At 45.4% G+C, this 21,906-nt stretch overlaps 1 protein-coding gene across 1 annotated transcript in view; it reads right to left on the bottom strand.

Moving 5' to 3' along the window:
* HDAC5 (histone deacetylase 5) overlaps positions 1 to 13,481 on the bottom strand; it is a 94,675-nt gene extending 81,194 nt beyond the window's left edge. The window contains 3 exon segments of the mRNA XM_028703465.2: positions 12,887 to 13,052; positions 13,055 to 13,134; positions 13,137 to 13,481. Of these exon segments, the coding sequence (XP_028559298.2) occupies positions 12,887 to 13,052; positions 13,055 to 13,134; positions 13,137 to 13,170 (280 nt within the window). The 5' untranslated portion in view covers positions 13,171 to 13,481.
* Between the last annotated feature and the right edge of the window lie 8,425 nt (positions 13,482 to 21,906).

Raw genomic sequence — 21,906 nt, forward strand, 5'->3', positions numbered from 1 at the left:
CCTGCAGTCTGCCTTTCTCCCCATTCCCAGTTAACCTCAATCTACATAGCCAAGCTACAAAATGTCACCAGGGTCCTCCATTGGGACATCACCAGGGGACGCCCCTAGGTCTCAGGTTTGGGCCCTCAAATCTCAGGATCTGGGATGCTCCTAACCAGGCAACCCTAACTAAGGATGCTTGTGAGGGAGAAGGGGCTTAACGCTTTCAGCACCTGCTGATTCTTCTCTGCAAATTATCATCACCATCAGCTTATTTGTATGCTGCTTTCCCACTATACTGTGCTTGAAGCGTCTCACAATATGTTAAATGAACAGCTATTAACAATTCCAAATCTCAGTAATAACAATTATTATCATTGGGTGGGAGTCATGCTCAGAGGAGACACACTGGACTTTGATTTCACCAGGTCTACTTTGAGTGTGACTTCGTTGGATAATTGACTTAATGCCAATTAAGTAAATACTGTGAGTTGGGGGGGGGGGAGAATCCATAAATAAATAACACCGACTAGGATCTGGGAGACCAGGGTTCAAATCCCCATTTAGCCATGAAGCTCGCTAGGTGACCTTGGCTCAGTCTCTAAGTCCCAACCTAACCAAAGTCACAGGGCTGTTGTGAGGATAACATGGAGAGAGGGAAGAACCAAGTACACCACACCTTGAGCTCTTTGGAAGAAAGGTGGGATAGAAATGCAATAATTAAATAAATAGTAGAAGTAGTATGCAAGGCCAAAAGGCTCTCTACTCCACAAGGCCTTCCACAAAGGTCCACTACAGGTAACTCTGAAGACGCTGGGTGGCAACTACAACTCTCGCTTGCCTCCCCATCCCCCAATATACCTCTTTTAGCCCATTTCCCCTGGTAATTAGGCTTACTTCTTGTTCCTGGGAGGAAAAAGACAGGTTACAAATCATCTCAAGGAAAGGACCCTTGCAGGAGAGAATCAACAGGTGAGGGAAGACTAAGCGCCCCCAAACAATTCAAGTTGTTTGGGCTTTTAAATACCAGCAACAAAACCTTGAATTTGGCTCAACAGCTAATAGGTAGGCTGTTGTAAATATATATTTGTGAATTGGGAGCCAGGGAGCACTGTCAAGGCCCAAGCGCCCTGCAGAGCTCTTTGCCTCTTCCTATAGCAGTGCAGAAATTTGATCATACGAAGATGTGAAATCCTGGGTCAGAACACTGATCCATCTAGCAGGGTATTGTCTACACCGGGTATCTTCAAATGCATTTTGACCCAGGATCCACTTTTATCCCAAACTGCATTCGGGACACATTTCTTAATCTTTTGCCATGGTGGCCGTGTTCCTGTTGTGGTCCACTAGTGGATGCTGACCCACCAGCTGAAGACCAATGGTTTACACTGACGGAGAGAAGCTCTCCAGAGTCCCAAGTAAGTATCTTTTCCATCACTTGAGGTTCCTTTAACTAGAGCTTGTCAGGGACTAAACAGGAATCTCCTTTATGCAGAGCATGTTGCTCCAACACTGAGCTATGGCTCTTCCACAAGGCTTTGGATTCCGATGGTGATATTTTGTTTGTGTAAATACAGAGTAACTAACATCCCCAGCTATAAAGGTTAGAAACTTTGGCATCTATGCAGAAAGGAGTAAGAGATTTAGGTGCATTTTTACCTTCACAAACTCACATCCCCTGAGTTTGGGGATAGGCCTGCTGGGGAAGAACTGTGGCAGAAAAGCAGTGGGTGGAGAAAGGGTTAGGCACCTTCTCCCCTGTTCTATTTCTTTACTACAAATCAGTCCCTCCCCCAAGCTGTTTTGCTCTAACACAGGAATAGGGAACCAATGGCCCTCCAGATGTTGTTGGACTCCCAACTCTGATCAGGCATGGCTTATGGTCAGGGATGGCAGGGGCTGGGAGCCCAACAACATCTAGAAAGATGGAATCACTTAGCCACCCAAGTGCAGAGGCAACATTAATCAGGAGCAAGCGATTGAGAGAAGGCCACAGGATCATTAGCTCCATATGCTGACTCAAGTGAATTCATTCTGCCCTTCTTGCTCTGGTTTGATCATTACATCTGACTGCTGTTGACTCTTAGTTAAAAAATGAACCAAGGGATTCTCCTAAACCAGAGTTAACACAGGCCACTTATCAAGAACTCCAGTGCAAAAAAAAAAAAAAAAAAGACCCCGGGAAATTTGCATGCCAACCTGTCTCCCACTCTGAAATCTGGCTATCATTCTATCTGCATCAGACATGTTTAGAAATGTACTTAATTCTTAATTATTGCGAATATTATTTACCTATTTCATAGAACCAAGAGTGCATGTGGTACTCTACAGAGTTTTGCAAACAAAATAAGAGGCTGGGGCTATGGCTCAGTTGTGGAACATGCAGAAGGTCAGAGAATTTGAAGGGGCCTAGTACATCATGTGGTTCACATCCTTGCCTGATGCTGGAAACCCAAAGCCAGAGCATTCCCAGAAAATGACTGTCCGGTCAGTTAAGGGACAGAGTTGGAAGACACCCTGAAGGTCCTCTAGTCCAGTGTTTCCCAACCTTGGGCCTCCAGCTGTTTTTGGACTACAACTCCCATCATCCCTAGCTAGCAAGACCAGTGGTCAGGGATGATGGGAATTGTAGTTCAAAAACAGCTGGAGGCCCAAGGTTGGGAAACACTGCTCTAGTCCAACCCCCTGCAATGCAGGAATCTCAGCTAAAGGATCCGTGACAAATGGCCATCTAACCTATGTTTAAAAACCTCCAAGGAAGGAGAGACCACCTCCTCTGATAGAAGTCCGTTCCACTGTCAAACAGCTCTTACAAGTTCTTCCTGATGTTTAGTTGGAATCACATTTCTTGTAACTTGAAGCCATTGGTTCTGGTGCTAGCCTCCAGAGCAGAAGAAAACAAGGTAGCTCCATCCTCCATGTGACAGTCCTTAAGTGACTTGAAGATGGCTATCATATCTCCTCTTTTCCAGGCTAAATATACCCAATTCCCTCAACCGTTCTTCATAAGGCTTGGTTTCCAGACTCTTGGTCATCTACATCACACTCCTCTGTGCTTGTTCCAGCTTATCAGCTTATCTGTGCTGCCCAGAACTAGACACAGGCCACTAATCCCTTTTTGCTATTGGTCCAGAATAGAGAGTACAAGGGCAAATACAGTGGTACCTCGAGTTACAAAGTCCATTAATCTGGAAGAGTTACCTCGAGTTGAGAACTTTGCCCCAGGATGAGAACGGAAATCGTGTGCCGGCAGCGCAGTGGCAGCAAGAGGCCCATTAGCCAAAGCACGCCTCTCATTATGAACAGTTTCAGGTTAAGAACGGACCTCCGGGACGAATTAAGCTCGTAACTAGAGGTACCACAGTAGCGTAACCTGGCATTCTTTATTTATAAAATGTGTATCCGGCCCTTCCGGACCAGCTGCAGGCACTGGCGTCACTGTGTACCTGCCAGGGCCAACACTCCAACAGGGGACCCACTGTCAGTCTCGGGACTTCCCTTGCTCAGCTGCTTCTCCTGTTACCCATTAATGCCTGTTCACCTGCCCTCTCCAGGCCCCGTCACTGACAGTTTCTTACCCAATTGTTCCTCAGAACTTGCATGACCACCCTTCAATGGCCAATGGGCATTCCCAGGACAGTCTACAAGAAGAGCAAAAAAATCCCAACTGCAATATTTATAGAGTAATAAAGCAAAAGAATGGCACAGATTTAAATGGGGGGGAAACTCCTCTAATCAATAAAAGCTCACGGCAGCTTGAGATAATTAAAAGGTTTAAAAGTTAACGACGTTTTAAAAATAGAAAGGTTGAAATAATAGCCCAGTAGGCACCAGTGTAAGGCAGCTTTCTCTGCAGCCAGGGATGAATGAGATCAAATACAGATACACATGCTTAAGCTTACAGTTGGAATTAAGTCAAAGGCCTCATAGAGGCTTTTAAGGAGGGATCTGAAAGGGGAGAGGTAGCATCATGAACTCTGGCTGCTGACAGCAGCTGTCCGGAGGTTTCAGAAAGAAATCTTCCCCAGTCCTACCTGGTTATGCCAGGAACTGAACCTGTGACTTTGTGCACGCAGTGTGTGTGCTGTTGTTATATATTTATTTATACCCCACCTTTATCCCTGACAGGGACTCAAAGTGACTTACAGATAAAAGTAAGGGCAGCTAAAAACATGGGGCGGGCGGGGAGAGAAACAATCATTTAAAACTATTGAACACTGATAGAAATAAAAACTCTTCCCTTCCCCCCCCCCCGATTTTAAATGATCACTGAAAATTCAGGTGTAGAATATTCCTGGAGGACAAATCCTCACAGGTTCCCCTATAGAGGTTAACCTGTTATAGAAACAGTGTTCGAAATTAGCCAGCCGCATTTTGCTCCCAACTTTCAACCACTTGCGACCAAGAGAAGATGCCTGTGTCAGGTGTGCGTGTAGGAGCCAGGCCCTGTGACCAATAGGACTTTGCAGGACTGGAGACCTCCTAAGTTTGTTCTGAAGAGGCAAGGCGAGGCCTCACAGGTAAGGCCGATTGGTAACTCACAGCACCTGGTGGCAAGAGCTGGGAAGGGATATAAGGTCAGCATTTTCCATTCAGCTCTTTGCCACAGCAACATGCTTCCTGCCTTGCTGCGTTTGGCTTCTTGCTTCCTGATCCTTGAACCTCAGCTTCTTGACTCCCTGCTTCTTGATCCTCGGACCCTTGACTTCTTGACTCCTTGCTTCTTGATCCTTGGACCCCTGACTTTGTGACTCCCAGCTCTCTGACCCTCAGACTCTTGGCTTCCTGATTCCTGGCTTCTGGACCCCCATTCCTGCTCCCACCCCGCCATCTTGCCCCCAGTCCTAACGTCCCCTGCCGGGACATCGATCGCCCATCAACCAGACCATGACACACTGGCTGGTAAACAAAGGAGGCGAGAGCAATATTGGATTCAGGGGCCTCCCATAAGCATCTGGTTGGCCACTGTAAGGACAGCTGATGAGATGGGCCATTCATGATCCAGCAAGCTCTTCTTATGTTCTTACCTTCCATACCCAGCTTCTGAGATTTCAACAAGAACCTTGTGTTTTCATCCCTATCTTTGCTGTCGTAAGAAGGGGAGTGTTTTTTCGCCGCCCTTGCCACCCCAATAGTTTCTTGAAAATGCAGAACTGCACGGATCCAAAGATTATAAGTCAAAACATCTTTTCAAAGTTTTGCTAGTGACTGAATAAATGACTACGCCGGCTGATTCTCGCTTTCCTGGTCCTACCCAAGCCATGCATAAAAAGTTGGCATCACAACAAGATGGAAGAATCACCAACGCAGCACACACAAGAGTTAGAATTCGGGCTGACAACAGTAAGCAGCTTAAACCTTTATTCTAAAAATACCCGCCCCGGTATTCTTAGACCGGCATGCTTTTTTACACAGATTCCACACACACATCCCCGCCCGCCCTGTTGCTCTCATCATAAACTATCCACATTTGCTCAGAGTGCCAATGGATCACCGCAATGGTCAGGAGCAGAGATGGGGAACCTGCAGGCGTTTAGTTGTTGCTAGGCTACAACTCCCATGAACACTGACCAATGCGGCTGATGGAGGTTGGAGTCCAAAGATGTCTAGAGGACCACGGGGTCTCCATCCCTGGTGTGGAGGAACCAGCATAGGCATGAGGCATGTGTAGAGATAGGAATGGGGCTTTGGGGGGGGGGGGGGGTTAAAGGCATTTCACTACTCCTAGAACACAGGTTTCAATTAATAAGCAACAGCAGGATACGTAAATAGTGTGAAAATGGTTTCAACAGCAAATCAAAAGCAATTGCCAGGCTAGCCGCTGAGAATCAATCTGTACAAGAATTAATTTATTTAATCACTAGCTAAACTTTCGCCTCTGCTGTTTAGATTTCTAACCAGAGGCTGAATATATTCTGTGTTTCCAGGATGGCATTGCAAACACGTTCCGAGATACCGATCTGAGACTCCAGCGTCTAAGCATTCAGAAACAGGCCTCCTAAGAGTCTTCATTGCTTTTAGAATGTTTCTTAGCCGGTATAAAAAAAGCAAGTTTCTGTACGTCATAACTGAAGGGGAAAAACACTGTGTCTCGGCAAAAGCTGAGAAAGCACAAGGGAGCAGAGTGAAAATGTCAGTGCTGTTTTGGCAATTGTGTGTACGTGTGAGTGTTGTGGGCACGCACATACACACATGCGTTTCAGTGTCTGTTCGGCCCCTTTTCCTTCTTCCATTTGCCATTGTTCCCTGAAACCACCCTTCAAAACATGTAGTCTCAACCTTCAATCACTTCCCTCTTTCCAACAGTCGCTGGCAAATGAAATGTACTTTGAAAATTAGCCAGGATCTTGGAAGCAGAACAAATTAATGGAAATCAAGCAAACACAAAAAGTTATATAATTTGCCTAATTTATTCTGACCATGATTCTGGTTTTCCTTGGGTCAGAATCTCTACTGGGGAGGGGAGCAGAAGAATACGTAGCCTCCTTGCTGAATCAAAGATCCAACGTAAAGCCTGAAGGTTAAGAGCAAACAGCTGTTCCTGCAGCACAGTACAGTGAAAGTGACTCAGAGTGCAATCCTATACCGGCAAGTCCCCTGGCCATACGATTTGCTAGAAGCCCTGCTACACAAGCAGAACCCCCTATATAACCGCTGCAAAATGTATGCCAGCAGAAGATGCCCAGGTGCATTGGCAGAACAATCAAAGCAGGGCAAGGGTAGTGGGCAGTAGAGGAAAAGAGTGCACAACTTGTGTTGTGTATCCTATCCTTTGATCCATAGCTATGTTCCCAACAATGGAGAAACTCTACACCAGCCCGAAAATTGGCACAATGATTTCCCTCCCTTTGACTTCAAAATGAGGGGGGTGGGATCAGGGGGGGGGGGCGGAAAAGCTACCTCCATTAAGCACCCAAAATCAACACACCGCCACCAGGACCATAAACCACAAACAAGGAGACCACAAATCTTGATGGTGGGATGTGTGGCATGGGGCTATATATCTCCGGCAAATGTTGTCAAAGGAGACTATAGAGCAGGCATGTGCAACCTGTTGATGGCGACCCACAGGTGGATCGTGATCGAAACTCAACAACTCTGGGCAACCCCTCCCAAAAAAAGCTCAACTCTGGGCAATGAGTTGGGTAGATCACTGCCAGTTTTTTATACTGTGAGTAGATCTCAGTGTCTTGGAAGTTGGGCGTGCCTGCTATAGAGGAACTCAAATCAGCAGTTCTAGGCACCACAATTTAAGAAGGAAATTATTCTTTATGTGTCCATGTCAGCTTTGCTCCCTCGCTTGCTGCTGCTGCCTTGTTTTCTACCCCTCTTGCACTGAAATAAAATGTTTCGTTCATAGAGGGATTCAAACCAGAGACCTCCTGAGGGTGCTTGTGACTGGTGTGAGGGACAGGGCCACAGGCCTCCCTTGGCTGTGCCTCTGTCTGCTGCTTAGTTCTTGCACACCTTGAGCATTGTGGGCATGGGAAGGGGACGGTGCAAGACCTCATAATGGCCTGTATTGCTTGGTTGCCTCCATGCCCATGTAGCGGGTTGGCATTGTCACCAGTGCAGTCCCTGGCTGAAGGCCTGTGCTGTGTTTCCAGAGGCACCGCCTCTGTCGTTTTCACACCGCCTCTATCCTTTCTGCTGTTGTGCTTTCCTCTTTCCTGCCCAGGCTGAGCACAAACTGGAAACGGCATCTGTTCTGTTGGCGTGGCAGCAACGTACCCTGGCATAATGTGCGCACAGGATTGCTCTGCCCGGATAGTTGGACAGGCGTAATGACCTAGTTCAGACATCACAGCCAAATCCTCAGTGTTTCGCACTTGGTATTGAACAGAGGGGGAGAGGGATATTGTTTAATTAAATAGCAAGGAGGCGGCTGGGGCAGTTTCAACAAGAGGAGGAGCAAGACTTGCAGAAGCACACGGTAGGTTTTGGTAGCAGCCAGTTTTCGCTAGTTACTTTACACATACTGAAGACTGATTTCCATGTGCTTGGTCTTGACCCCAATCTACCTTAAGACTCATCAGGTGGCCTCTTTAGCTTTGTTATAATGGAAGAAGGATGAATGGAAATTCCTATTTGCAGACATCACCACCCCTGACACACACACACACACTCTCTCTCTCTCTCTCTCTCTCTCTCTCTCTACATTTCAGCATTTTACAAAGCAAGTCAGGAAATTCTAGTTGTTCCTTACACTCTGTTGCATCATCATAATTGCTCTTGGCCACTAACAGGAGTTAAACACGACAGTTCCTTAGAATAAGGGGCCATCAAGGTTTTCTGATGTGAGATTGAGGGGAATGTGTAGTTCCATTCTCCCAAATAAGTCCCCCCCCCCCCCGAACATTTCATGTGCCTCCCTCCAGTTTAAAAGTCTCATGTAGTTTCTTCTCCGATCCTCATTTAATTACACGGCCTATCATTCTCTCAGGTCTTTCCATTATCCTTTTGAATGAAAACTATCAATATTTCTTATTTAGCCTTCCTTTGTCTAAGCCAGAGATTCCATAACTTTTCCTCCCACAGACCACTGGAAAATTGCATAGGGTCTTGGTGGCTCACTTAATGATTTTTCTGCTTCTTGTAGCAATTGCAGTGCACTGGGCTAGATGCTGTATGATTTTTAATTGTATTTTTATTGCTTCTTTTATTGCTTATATGTTGTATTTCGTTGTATTACAATCTGAATCCATTTTAATTCAAACGGCAACACAGTACGTACCATAAAAATATTATACATTCCAAGAAATGAAAGCAGCAGTAAAAATACAATTAAAGATCAATATGAGTATTTAATGCAAAGGGTGTATTGTCCCCCTTCCTCAACCACAAATCCACAGACACATTGTGGACTACCTATATGAAGCTGGGGACCACCGTTGGAGAACATTTAGCATAGGTGCAGGGGTCCCCAATCTAGATTTCCTTTCTAGATTTTTTATCTGGGAACATCCCCCTTGTTCCCAGATCAGCACAACCCAATGTTACAGAAATGGACACTTGGGTCTCCATAGCACTGCACAGAATAGATGCCTTAGCAATATCACACACTCTGCAGATACACAGAGATGAAAGAGATCCCGTGGCAGAACATTATGTACCTAAAGCAGGAGTAGCCAAAATAGTGCCCTGCAGATGCAGCCGGACTCCAGCTCCCATCAGCCCCAGTCAGCACGGCCAATAGTCAGGGATGATGGGAGTTACAGTGATACCTTGGTTCTCGAATTTAATCCATTCTGGGAGTCCGTTCGACTCCCGAAACGTTTCGAAAACCAAGGCGCAGCTTCCTGAAAACCTCCATCCAGAAAAGCTAAAGAAACATAAAAACAGATATTAGTGTGCGAGGTTTGGTTAAGGTTACACACACATACAAACTCCAAACATATGGTCAGCTGTGAGATTCAACAACTTTCTTCCTACCTTTGAAATAGCAAATTGTCCCAACAAAGTTGCTACCTCTGACTCAAACCTGGCTTATGTTTTACAAAACAAGAAGGAAAACAGACAACTTCCCTTCTGTTCCAGCTTTTCCTACTTCTATTACAGATTCCAAGACTTCAGCCTGGTCTACGCATGCAGCAGTATGAGGTGATATAATACTTAAGGGATAGAGAATGCTCTAACTGCAGGTAGGAGTTGCATTTTTTTCATGCTCCCCTATGTGAAAAATAAACGAATTCCTGCAAATTAATTAAAAACATAACACCCTAACACACTGAGGGAAGTAGTGTAGTCTGGTATGCTTCCTGTTGCGCAGGGAGTAATTGAAGACTGTTGTTGTTTGTGCAGGGGTACACGACAAAAATGTGCTCTCCCACCTGTAGTCTAAAGTGGTACAGTCCATTCTACTACCTCATTCCCACCTCATTCTGCTGCATGTGTAGACCACAGCTAGAAATCTCCCAAGGCAGGAGATTACATAACTTCCCTAGGCAACTCATTTCTTTGCTGAGCTCCTCAGCAGGCTACGATTACAGCACAGGTACCAGTGTTACCCTGATGTGTTCCAGAACAAGCACGTAAATTGCACAAGTCAACCAGGCACATATCTCTGAACACCTATTTCCCTAGATGCACGCGCACAGATGTTTAAATCTGTTTACACACTTCTTTGTGGTGAGCACACTGGAGTTTCTCAATATGCAGCACTGCCCCAAGAACCAATAAATTGTTTTAACTCCAACAATATGCTAGGCATAGGAGGATTGTTAGCAGATGTCCATCCAGCTTTTTAAAAATAAAATCTGCAAGAAATAATTTAGCTGCAACAGCCTCATTCAGACACAAGGCTCTCCACACTGTGACATCTTTCTGGGTTTGCAAATGAAGGCACAAAAAACCTCCATTCCTTCAGAAAGACTCTGTTTTTGCCTTTTTCCTCCAGGAACCCCTGTGCACAGTAACGTAAGGGTCATTATCCAAACCCCAGCCCAACGAACAAAGGAGCATTTGACCCTACCTCCCCTCGGTTCATGAAACCAAGACACCAGTCCATCACTACCAGAAAGCATTTGTGCCACAGCAAATACTTGCAGAATAAATAGTTCTGGATGCTTCAAATGACTGAGCCACGTATTACAGAGGAAGGAGGAAGGAGGTATCTCAAAACCACAAACAGACACAAAGGAGGACCACTCCTTCCCACTGGCTAGGGACAAGCACTTGGCAATACACATGTTATTATTGGAAGGCTCAGGAGCACATCCCACATGGAAACCTAGACATTTCTCCCCACACCATAGATGTGTATGCAAGTTACTTGTGCTCCAAGCAGGAGAAGCTTGGGCGTGTGGCCCTGGTTGGTGAAGCGTGTGTGCCCATTGCATCTATATATGGGAGAGGTCATCACCAGCCTCCCATGGCAGGTACTGCGTTTTACAGTCAAGAGCTGGCAGGGAAGAGAAGGGAGAAGACTCTAGGAGCACATGGGGAAATGAATTATGCCCCATATTTTTATTATATCAACCTGTTCTTACACCGGACTTTTACTGGGTAATCAACAATGAGATAAGGATCAAGACCTATGAATGTATGTTCTTTTACAGCTCTGGGGAAATAGTTCAAATTCCTATGAGACCAGCTTCACATTTTGAGAAGTCTGAGGCACCTGGATGAAATGCCACATCCCCCTCTAAGTTGTGCCAGTTCCTGAGGCCCAAGATTGGAGAACATTCCTGAATCTAATGGGCTGCAACTGAAACTCCAGATGTGGTACTGCAATATAGCCTTTTGCACTGAAGTTGCGACGGGGAGATCCACCCCACCCCAGAAGCCATTCACTTAGCAGACTAGCCCAGTTAACGTCCCAACCAACACCCTTCCTAACATTTGCAGACCAAAGACTATGGAAAAGAAGAAAGCAGTTCCTGGAATTAATATTCAGGTGTTGCTCTAATGGTGCTGAGCAATTTCAGAGGTCAGGACTTCCTTTTACATTCATGCGAGCCGCACAACGTATAAAATAGGAACAAGCCAGGATTAACTGTGATGCTAAGTACTGCACAGAACAGGGCTCAGCTCAACTGTGATTTAATAACCCCAGATTTCCTAGTGTGAAATGCATTTCCATCTTTCCCACTTCAGCTGGATTTATTTACAAATGCACTTCAGCTCAGAAATGTGGCTGTTCCCTTGCTCTGAGACAGCTGGAACGTTTTTTGGAGTAAGACAGACTGTCACTCCATTCCAGCAAATACAATCTATGTGCAGAAACATGCATGTTGGCTAACCCTAGTATGCCAGCAGATGACAGAATATGACTTATGGGCAAGAGATAAGTGAGAGAAAAGGTTCAGCGAAGGACCCCAATGTGTTCACTATGCATCAAGGTGCACTGCTGCTAAAAGATGACAGGCTGGAAGCCCCTAGTTGCTCTTTTGCTATTTCTATTTTATGGGAATACAGAAGGAAAACAGACTAGACTCTCCCCAGCCTACAAATCAGTTCCAACCAGAGGAACATACTGCAAACTTTAGCTACAAAGAGATGGCCAAATAACTTTCACTTTTAGTCAGAACCAACAAAAGAATCTATTTTACCACTTAATATCAAAATGGGCCCGCTAATCCCAAACTGTTGATCAGGTTCTGAAATTCAAGCCTTCGCTATTTTGCATTCTGCAAAAGCTGATCCAGATTATTTAACAGAAGCTGAGCCTGAACAAATGGAGATGCCCTCTGCACATGCTATGGAGCACTCTTATTATTTAATGTGCTCCGGGATGAGCAGTAACTTTGAAAAACAATTCTGGGTCCTGTCAAGCTACAGTTCAAGGGGTTAACTGCTTTAAAAATAAGTGCTGGACCTCAAGTGCTGGAAACCTGGCATCCTAATTTTCTCGTGTAGGGGAGAAACTGCCTGTGGTTCTTCCGTGATGAGAGGAACACTCTTCACATGATCAGAGGCACTCTACTTTGCCATGGTTGGACCCTAGTGTTTACAAACCAATTTAGAACTGAACCCTGGTTCAAATTAAGTACTCACCACAAACCTAAAATTAATTTCACCTGGAAAATCCATAGCCAGGGGGTACAAACATATTGAGACGTCCTAAGTGATAGCATCACATTTTTAAGAATGAACGTTCCTTATTTTAGGCTCAAGTGCTGGACAAATATTACATTATCTCTAGATGGGGGCAATTCTAGGACTCTGGGGTTTGTCCAGCTCTTCTCTCAGCCACACGTGGACCAGATTCTATACAAAACCAAGCCCCATTGCTGAGGCTCAGATGTTCAGGGACACTCTCCCCCCCCCCCAATGCACTAAACATATCAGCCACTTCATTATGTCCCATTGTCCCAAGTTCCAGACCAAACCTCAAACACACTTGACTACCGTACTTTTAAAATCACTACCCTTATAGCCCGTTTCACAGACTCTACATGGTACTCACCTGCCACAGGTATGGCGTGGATCTGTGCCCGTGACAGGAGTTCCAGCGATGGCTCGTGTCCAGAAACTCCATCTGAAGAAAAACACGATTCAGTTTCGTAAATTGTCTGCAACATCTCTGGCAGTCCCCACACCGAGGATACAAGAAGCATGCCAAGGAGTGATTGCAAACACTGCCGTTATTCCACTGCAGCTTCCCTTTACGACAATCCGTCGTTGCACAACCAAAGGCTTCGGGGAGGTGTCTCTTTTGAGGCTATATTGCCATCTCAAACCATCCAACATCCCCTCCCCTCTCAAGCCTGCCGCGAAGAACACACACACATCTGTCCTCCTTGTGGAAGCGTCTTCTTCTTGGGGGAAAAAAGTTAAATTGTTTTGCAGCAACAGCGGCAGTGGCGAGGAAAACCCCCAAGAATAAATCAAAGCCACCAGGGAAGGAAAACAAAATAGTTGCAGATGAAAATCTCCTTGCAGGGGAAAGAAGTGGAGGGGATAGAACTATTTTCTCAACTCCAGAAGGAAAGGGGAGAAGAGTCGGAAGATGCAGAAGGAGGCAGAGGCGAAAAAGATGCAAAGGGGGGGGGGGTAAAAAGGTTTACATCTCAGGTGTGGCTCAATTCACCAGGGAAGGAGGGGTTGAAGCAACATCTCCTCAGGCGTGAAAAAGAAAAACCCAAAACACCAGGGCAATGAATCTAGTCTCTAGCAGAGGAGAGATCGAACAAAAAAGGAGAGCCCACGGCTCTTTGGCACTCTCACAAAAGGCCCCTTTTCGAGAGACGCAAGGTTCCCTTCTTGCGATTGTTTCTCATCCCTGCCACCAAGCGAGATGGCTTCTGCCGGGGGTGACCTGAAATAGAACGTAGGGGAGGAGCCAGCTATAAATAAACCCAGCCAAGCTCTCTGGGAGCTGGGATGGTTCAGGCAAGAGGAGCTGCCTGCCTATCAGAAGCTGCATTTCAACCACAGGGGTCAGTGGAAGAGATTCCCCGGGGAGGAAAGGCTGTGCCAGCTGCCAAGCCAAGAGAAGGGGAAGCAAGGCGAGAACAAAAGGGGGTGGGATGGCTGCTTCTGTGTTGTGGATGCCACGGTCTACCTACAGATGGAGCCTGGCCGGTTCATTAAAGCCCAGTGGTTTCAAATGTGTATTCCTTGGGAGGGGGGGCGTGATTTAAAAAGGAAAGCTAAGGGCCGCAATCCTACATCAACTGTTAAGAGATATTAACGATGCATGTACTCTTCAAAACAAAACAAGACAAAACAAAGAAAAACATCACAGTAACTAAAATGTTATGTCCAAATCAGTGGCGTAGCGTGGGTTGTCAGCACCCGGGGCAAGGCAAGTAATTTGCACCCCCTAACCTGTGGATCTGCGCCCCCTAACCCCCAGATGTTGCGCCCGGTGCGGTCGGCCCCCCCTGCACCCCCCACGCTACGCCACTGGTCCAAATAAGTCATGTGTACAGTTATGGACAACTTATGTACAGTGGTACCTCGGGTTACAGACGCTTCTGGGTCCGCTAACCCAGAAATAGTACCTTGGGTTAAGAACTTTGCTTCAGGATGAGAACAGAAATCACGCGGCAGCAGCGGGAGGCCCCATTAGCTAAAGTGGTAGCTCAGGTTAAGAACAGTTTCAGGTTAAGTACGGACCTCCAGAATGAATTAAATACTTAACCTGAGGTACAACTGTATATCAGCATTTGCACTGAAGCTGCAACTTCCCGGCCACTGGAAATTTGCAAACTCCAAAATCTCTGGTTCCTGAGATTTCACAAAGTACAGTATTGCACTGCTTATATTCAACAGTTAGGAGCCTGATTATAAAAGCAAACAAAAAACCACAGAGAAAAAGACAGACAGACAGAAGGTAAGACTATCAAGTGAGGTATAAATTGTTGTCAATGGAATTAATAAAGCATGCCTTTTTATTACATGGAGTATCTTGAATGAGTTAACTGATGCTGTACTGGCCCATCCTTGCCCCTCCCAGTAAATAACAAACAGTAGACTGGTGTGCTGCATCATAACCAGTGTGGTGTCCAAAGAGCATTCTGATTTTCAAAGGTTTTTGAAACCCTTGGTATCCCTTCCACCAGCTCTTATTAACACAAGCCCTGTGCATGTACATCCCTTATGGCAGCAGTTCTGAACCTGTGGGTCCCCAGATGTTGTTGGACTACAGCTCCCATCATCCCTGAGCTCTGGCCTTGCTAGCTAGCGGTGATGGGAGTTGCAGTTCAACAACATTTGGGGACCCACAGGTTGAGAAAGGCTGCCTTACGGCATGGGTAGGCAAACTAAGGCAAACTAAGGACCGGATCCAGCCCAATTGCCTTCTAAATCTGGCCCACGGATGGTCCGGGAATCAGCATGAGTAGAATGTGTCCTTTTATTTAAAATGCATCTCTGGGTTAATTGTGGGGCCTGCCTGGTGTTTTTACATGAGAAAAATGTGTGCTTTTATTTAAAATGCATTTGTGGGGCATTTTCTTTTTCCCCCTTCAAAATATAGTCCGCCACCCCCCCCTCCCACAAGGTCTGAGGGACAGTGGACCAGCCCCCTGCTGAAAAAGTTTGCTGACCCCTGCCTTACGGTGCAATCCTACACATTTAACTCAGAACGTAAGTCCCCATTACGTTCAGTGGCGCTTATTCCCAGGCAGGCATGCACTCCATACCATACATGGTAAGCTCAGGGGTGGGAATGGGGGAATAGCTTAGTTGCAGGGCATATACTTTGCATGGAGAAGTTTTCAAGTTCAACCCTGGCATATCCAGGCAGAGTTTGAAAAGAGCCCTGCCAGCAACCCTGGAGAGCCATGGCCAGTCAATGCATGTGGACAACACGAGCTGTGTTCGCATGTCACAGCTTACTGCACTCCTCTGATATCAGCAAGCCAAGATCCCTGACACCCATGCTGTGGCTTGTTTTGCTCGAGACAAAAACACAGAAACCCCAAAACAACAAAAATGGTATCAAAAATTATTTAGAAGCAGACAAAACAAAGACTGCATGCAAAACAAACATATATTGTTTCTTATGCTCTGGCGGAGTATTCTCCTTTGTTTTGGTTGCTTTTACCCCAAACACATTATGATGTGAAGATTAAGGTTTGTTCTTGGCTCACCCATCATGGTTTGTTTGGAGAAAAACAAACCATGATCGCGGGTGAGTGGCAAACTAGGTGAGTGGCAAACTAGGTGCTCCATGCCCATGGTAAACCATGGTTCACTGCGATGTGTTGACTAGGTTATGGAGTCAATCTTCTGACAAAGTACCTTAGTATGTTACAGGCACCATCTTCGAAGAGGCAGTCCTTATTGTATGAGAATCACAGAACTGCAGGGGTGGAAGGGAAGGATTCTAGAACCCACAGTTTTCCTATGTACATGTACTGTACTTCTATTTTTTAAACAGAACAAAGCAGTGACCTTCTAGTCAACACTTTTTCTTTTGGCTTGCCATGCTCAGTTTCCTTCTCCTTCTTGGTGATCATGCAGATCATTAACCTGCCAATCACATTGCATTTCTGAGGTGCTTGGAGCACCCCAGCCTCCAAGTGTAGGACAACTGCAGAAATGATCTTCTGAGGCCTTCCCCACATCACACCAACATATCTGACTTCTGACCAATAAGAGATTCAGCAATGCCTGCTCAGTTTCTTCCAAACCATTATATCCCTCAAGCCTCAACAGTTGCGCTCAGTGGCTATTCACTATTAACATTTACTGTGGTAGCACCCTGCCTGCAGGAGGCATGCCCCCTTAATGTTAACTGTGAGGGATAAGGAAACACAAATATATTCAAAGCTGTTCATGCATGTTTACCTTAAATTTTTAAAGCGTATTCAAGTCTTTAGCCCTCTTAGTTGTGAAGATATAATTAAAAGCAGGCAGGCAGTGTTCTGTCACGAACCAATACAAATGAATAACTTCAGATACCGTACATTTACGGCACACCATTTACAGCTATACAATTCTCCTCCTCCTCCTCTTTAGGACCCTTCATCCCAAAACCTGGGGCTGCAGGCCTACCGAAATCCTTTGCTATCAACAGCAAGATCTTAGATGACTCTGTACTGAAGTCAGAGCAGGAGGGTTGTCCAGAGGGAGGAGGTTAGCAATCTTACTTGCGCAATATCCTTATTGCATAAGATAGGGGGTTGTTAAATCATGCTCTCAACCCTGAGAGATAGATCACTGCTAATCCTGTTTTCACAGACAGGAAACAAAAGATGGAGAAAGGCCTTGCAATTAATTCGGGGCAGTGGAGGAGTCAAAATCCAACGCTCTTTCAGTTCCCAGGTGTATATATATCTCTCTCTCTGCTTCCAACCCAGCCAAGATAACAAGATGCACATGGAAAAACAGAATGTCAATCCATGGCATCGCCAGGTGGAGTTGAGAAAGGCTTGCGGCTGAATCACTGAAAAGCCACGGCCCACTCAGATATAAGGGTCCTATAAACTCAAGCTTGCTCTTCATATTCCCCACATGCTGTAGCAATAGGTCACAGACTGCGTATCACTGCAGCCGTTTGGATATTTCGAGGCAGGTCAAGAGCAAGGCCTGTATTTACCAGCACGTTAATTTAAAACCTAGGCTTTTAAAATAGCCCTGCGTTATTTATAGCTCTCTGAGACCACTCTACCCCCTCCCTCTACCCCCCCACCCTCATGTGCTTTTGGACTTTATTTTGGACTTGACGTCAAATAAGCTATTTATATAGGCATGATGGGACGAGAGAAGACAGGAGCCCTTTCGTCCCCACACCCCTCTTTGCATGCTTGGCCTTTGGTTCACGTCAAGGGAGAGGGTCACTATACAAGGAAAGGCGATATTCCACATGGCTGCCCTCCTCACCTTGAGGCCTTGATTTTTACCTCAGGAGGAGCAGTCACCACACCACGGGGCTTCCTGTCTTAAACCACCCCTGCCTAGCCAGAAAGCAGATGGACAAACATACAATTTTTTGCTTTGCTACCATGTAATTGTGCAAAAGGAAAATGATGTTTGAAAAGGCAACTACCAAGGCTGCAAACAGTGATATCCCCGCCCCCCAAGGCCTGAAAAACTTTGAAATGACCTTTCAGGAGAATATATTTTCATGGGGCAAATGTTCTGTTGTTGCCGGATCCAGATATCTTCCCCCACAGAGGAAGGCTTTTGTTATGAGGGAATAACACCTCCTCAACAGTACGCCCGCAATATTTTGTCTATGTAACTCAAGGTTGAGGCATTTTCCCTTCAAGCTAATACATCTGTTACATTTGCAAGTAACATGCAGTGTGCTGTTTCAGGAGTGTAGATAAAATATATTGCTATCAAACAGCAAAACATGTTTTTGTAAAGTTTCATGTTTGAAGAAGTTTTTAGAAGCGTAAGCATTTCTTCTCTCTCTTTTTTTCAAAGGAGAGACACACAAAAATATATCTACCACAGGCAAAACTCCTGTCCATTACATTGGGACATGATAACGGTGATTCTAACATAGGATTTACTCAATAACAACTCCCCGCCCCCACAAAAAAAGAAACCTTGAAAGATTTACTCTAACAAGGAAAAATGATTGCAGCAGATGGAAAAGTAAATGCTACAGACATTTCAGATCCAGAGGTTTGTGGTTAGGAGCTCCTTTTCCGCTGTAAACTATAGAACAGTGTGGCTTTTACGTTCTTTGGAGAACAAGGAAATTTTGCCTACTTAATTTTTCTGAACAGCTGCAAGGTATTTGGTGACATACAGTTGTTTATCCATTTTGCCAAGCTCTAGTGGTGGCAAGCCTGTAACATTATCTAGCATTGATTAAAACCCAAAGCTGAGCCTGGCTGTCTAAAATGAAATCTAGAACTGATTAATACCCAAAGATGAACCTTGCCTAAATAATCTAACCCTTAATCACCTTAATGCAGGGGTCGGCAACCTTTTTCAGCAGGGGGCCAGTCCACCATCTCTCAGACCATGTGGTGGGCCGGACTATTTTTATTTTTTTTTGGGGGGGGGGGGGATGAACGAATTCCTATGCCCCACAAATAACCCAGAGATGCATTTTAAGTAAAAGCACACGTTCTACTCGTGTAAAAACACCAGGCAGGCCCCACAAATAACCGAGAGATGCAGTTTAAATAAAAGGACACATTCTACTCATGTTGAAACACGCTGATTCCCGAACCGTCCACGGGCCAGATTGAGAAGGCAATTGGGCCGTATCCGGCCCACGGGCCTTATGTTGCCTACCCTTGCCTTAATGTGTCACCCGTTCCACAGAATTTTACAGCCTGATCCAGCAAGGTAAAGGACCCTAGGACAGTTAAGTCCAGTCAAAGTTGACTATGGGGTTGCGTCGCTCATCTCGCTTTCAGGCCGAGGGAGCCAGTGTTTGTCCACAGACAGCTTTCCGGGTCATGTGGCCATCATGACTAAACCGCTTCTGGCGCAATGGAACACCGTGACGGAAACCATAGCGCACGGAAATGCAGTTTACCTTCCCGCCACAGCAGTACCTATTTATCTACTTGCACTGGTGTGCTTTCGAAGTGCTAGGTTGGCAGGAGCTGGGACAGAGCAACAGGAGTTCACCCCATCATGGGGATTCGAACTGCCGACCTTCCAATCAGCAAGACCAAGAGGCTCAGTGGTTTAGACCACAGCGCCACCCGCGTCCCGATCCAGCAAGACAGTCACATGGATACCAGCGAGGTCAGCATCCTACACTATGTAAGAATGCACGAAGAGGCCAATTGGATCGGGGCCAAGGCCTACCTTGTCCAGCATCCTGCTTCCCCCCAAGGGCCCACAAGACACCTCTGGGAAGCCGACAAACAATGTATGGCGACCCTTTTATAATGCTACTCCCCAACAGCTGGTATTTAGTGGTATACTCCCAGGACCACACAGGTTCCATTTAACTATCATGACAAATAGCTACTGACTGGATGATCTATCACCTGTGAATTTGTCTAATCCTCTTTTTAAGCTACATCAGCTAGTAGCCATAATCAGTGCTGGTGAAACCCCAGCCACCCACTTCTTAACTTTGCCCAGAGACATTCTATGCATTTATGCAAATCTAAGTCCTGTGCCTATACCCAGATTTCTCAAAAGCACCTAGCAACACCCCTGATGCACTACATAAAAATAGATTTTCTCCTGAATCTACTACCTATCGGTTTCACTGACTACACATAAGACTGCAACCTACATGCATTTAACTTGTGCACATTCAGCTTTATGAGCATGGCAAAATAAATAAAATTAAAAGGGGGCAGAAAGGGGGCGGGCATCCAGGGAAAGAGTCTTTTGCAATCCCACCCGCCATTGCACCCAATGTGTTTTGACTATACGCAGTTTTGGCTTTAGGCACGATCCCTGGAATGTACTGCCTGCGTAAGATGTGGGCTTACTGTAACCACGAATTCTAGCACTATGAGAAAGGGAGAAATGTTTAATCTATGCCAAGTGTAATTTTATACAATGACCTAGTTTGCACATCACATTAAACCATAATTATTAGTGGCAATCATTATGGTTTAATGGACTATGCTGAATCAGAAAAGTTAACAGTTAAAATAAGAGAACTTCACAATGATTGCTTTATGGAAGAATGGAAGTCCTTTTTGGACTATTTAAAGAAATGTTATGATGAATTCGCGATTTGAACTATGAGCGACAGAAGATATTAGAGATTATTGTACCATTGCTATGTTATAAGAGAGGGAAGATAGCAAGGGGGAGGGGGAAAAACACCATGGAAAATGCAGTGGGAAGTCAACAAAACCAAACAAAAATCTACTACGTATTGGAATGTTTATGTGAAATTTATGGAAATTTAATAAAATATATCTAAAACATAAACCATAATTATCAGTGGACACAACAATTGAAGTTGCAGGTGCTTTGCCCCTTCCCCGCTCCTGCTGCCCCGGACAAACAAGTAATGGTCTACCTTGTCATGTCTTCCAGGCCCACAAATCATGAGCTTAAGATCAGAAAACATGGCAAGCCAGATTATGGTTTGTTTCCTAGCAGGAGCAGGGAAGGAGCAGAACACACACAATTTCAGCGGTATTTTAAACTATGGTTTAATGTGATGTGCGAAGCAGGCCAGTGACTCAACTATACCTCAGTGCAAAGCAACAACTCACATAGCCCATAGCAACATCACACAACAACACTAATCACAAGATTGTAAGTGAAGAACTCTCTTAGCAAATGCAAACACAAAGCACCTGTCAACTGGCAGAAACATTACTCAGCCTATTTTTCTCCCCAGAAATTTGACAAAGAGTTTGGAAACAGAGGTAACAGTAGTCCTTAGCCCTGATGCTCTAAACCAGTGGTTAGGAAGGCTATATGGGAAGAAAAAGAGACAAGGTTCCAGCTCTGCTTCTATTAAACAGATCCAAATCCCCACTTCAGCTATTCTTAATATTTTCAATATGCTGCTATATGCTGTAAGCTCCAAGTCCAAAGGCAATATATGTATTTGAATCCTAACTGCTGTAAAGCAAAACAACAATAGGAGGGGGCTATTTCCTTCATGTCCTGGTTGGACAGTGAAGGAAACAGAATGCTAGGCTAGGTGGACCTTTGGTTTGATCCTGCATAGCTCTTCTTATGTTCTTAAGTGACATACAAGCATTTGCATCATGGAGATAACTATTTTGCAAGAAAAAGACCTTGTGCTTGTTTGGGGAATGGGGATGGCATATAGACTATATAATACTAAGGCCAAAGGAGTCTGCCATGGTGCAGTAGCCCAGTAGGTTAAGAGGCTTACAATAAAAACCAGCAATTATCAATATATAGGGGCTGAAAGTGCTGCACAACGCCACACGCCATCTTTTTGCTTTGCCTCAGGCAGCAAAATATATTGGGCCAGTCCAGACCACCAACTCCCTTGCTAGAGGCAGAGAGTGGGCAACCAACCAGTTGCTGCTCCTCATAACACCACTTTTCAACTGCTCACCTCCTTTAGGGCAGAGGGAGAGGGAAAGCAGTGCTGCAGGCCTACGG

Source organism: Podarcis muralis, chromosome 13, assembly GCF_964188315.1.
Source record: "Podarcis muralis chromosome 13, rPodMur119.hap1.1, whole genome shotgun sequence".
Taxonomy (NCBI): Eukaryota; Metazoa; Chordata; class Lepidosauria; order Squamata; family Lacertidae; genus Podarcis; species Podarcis muralis.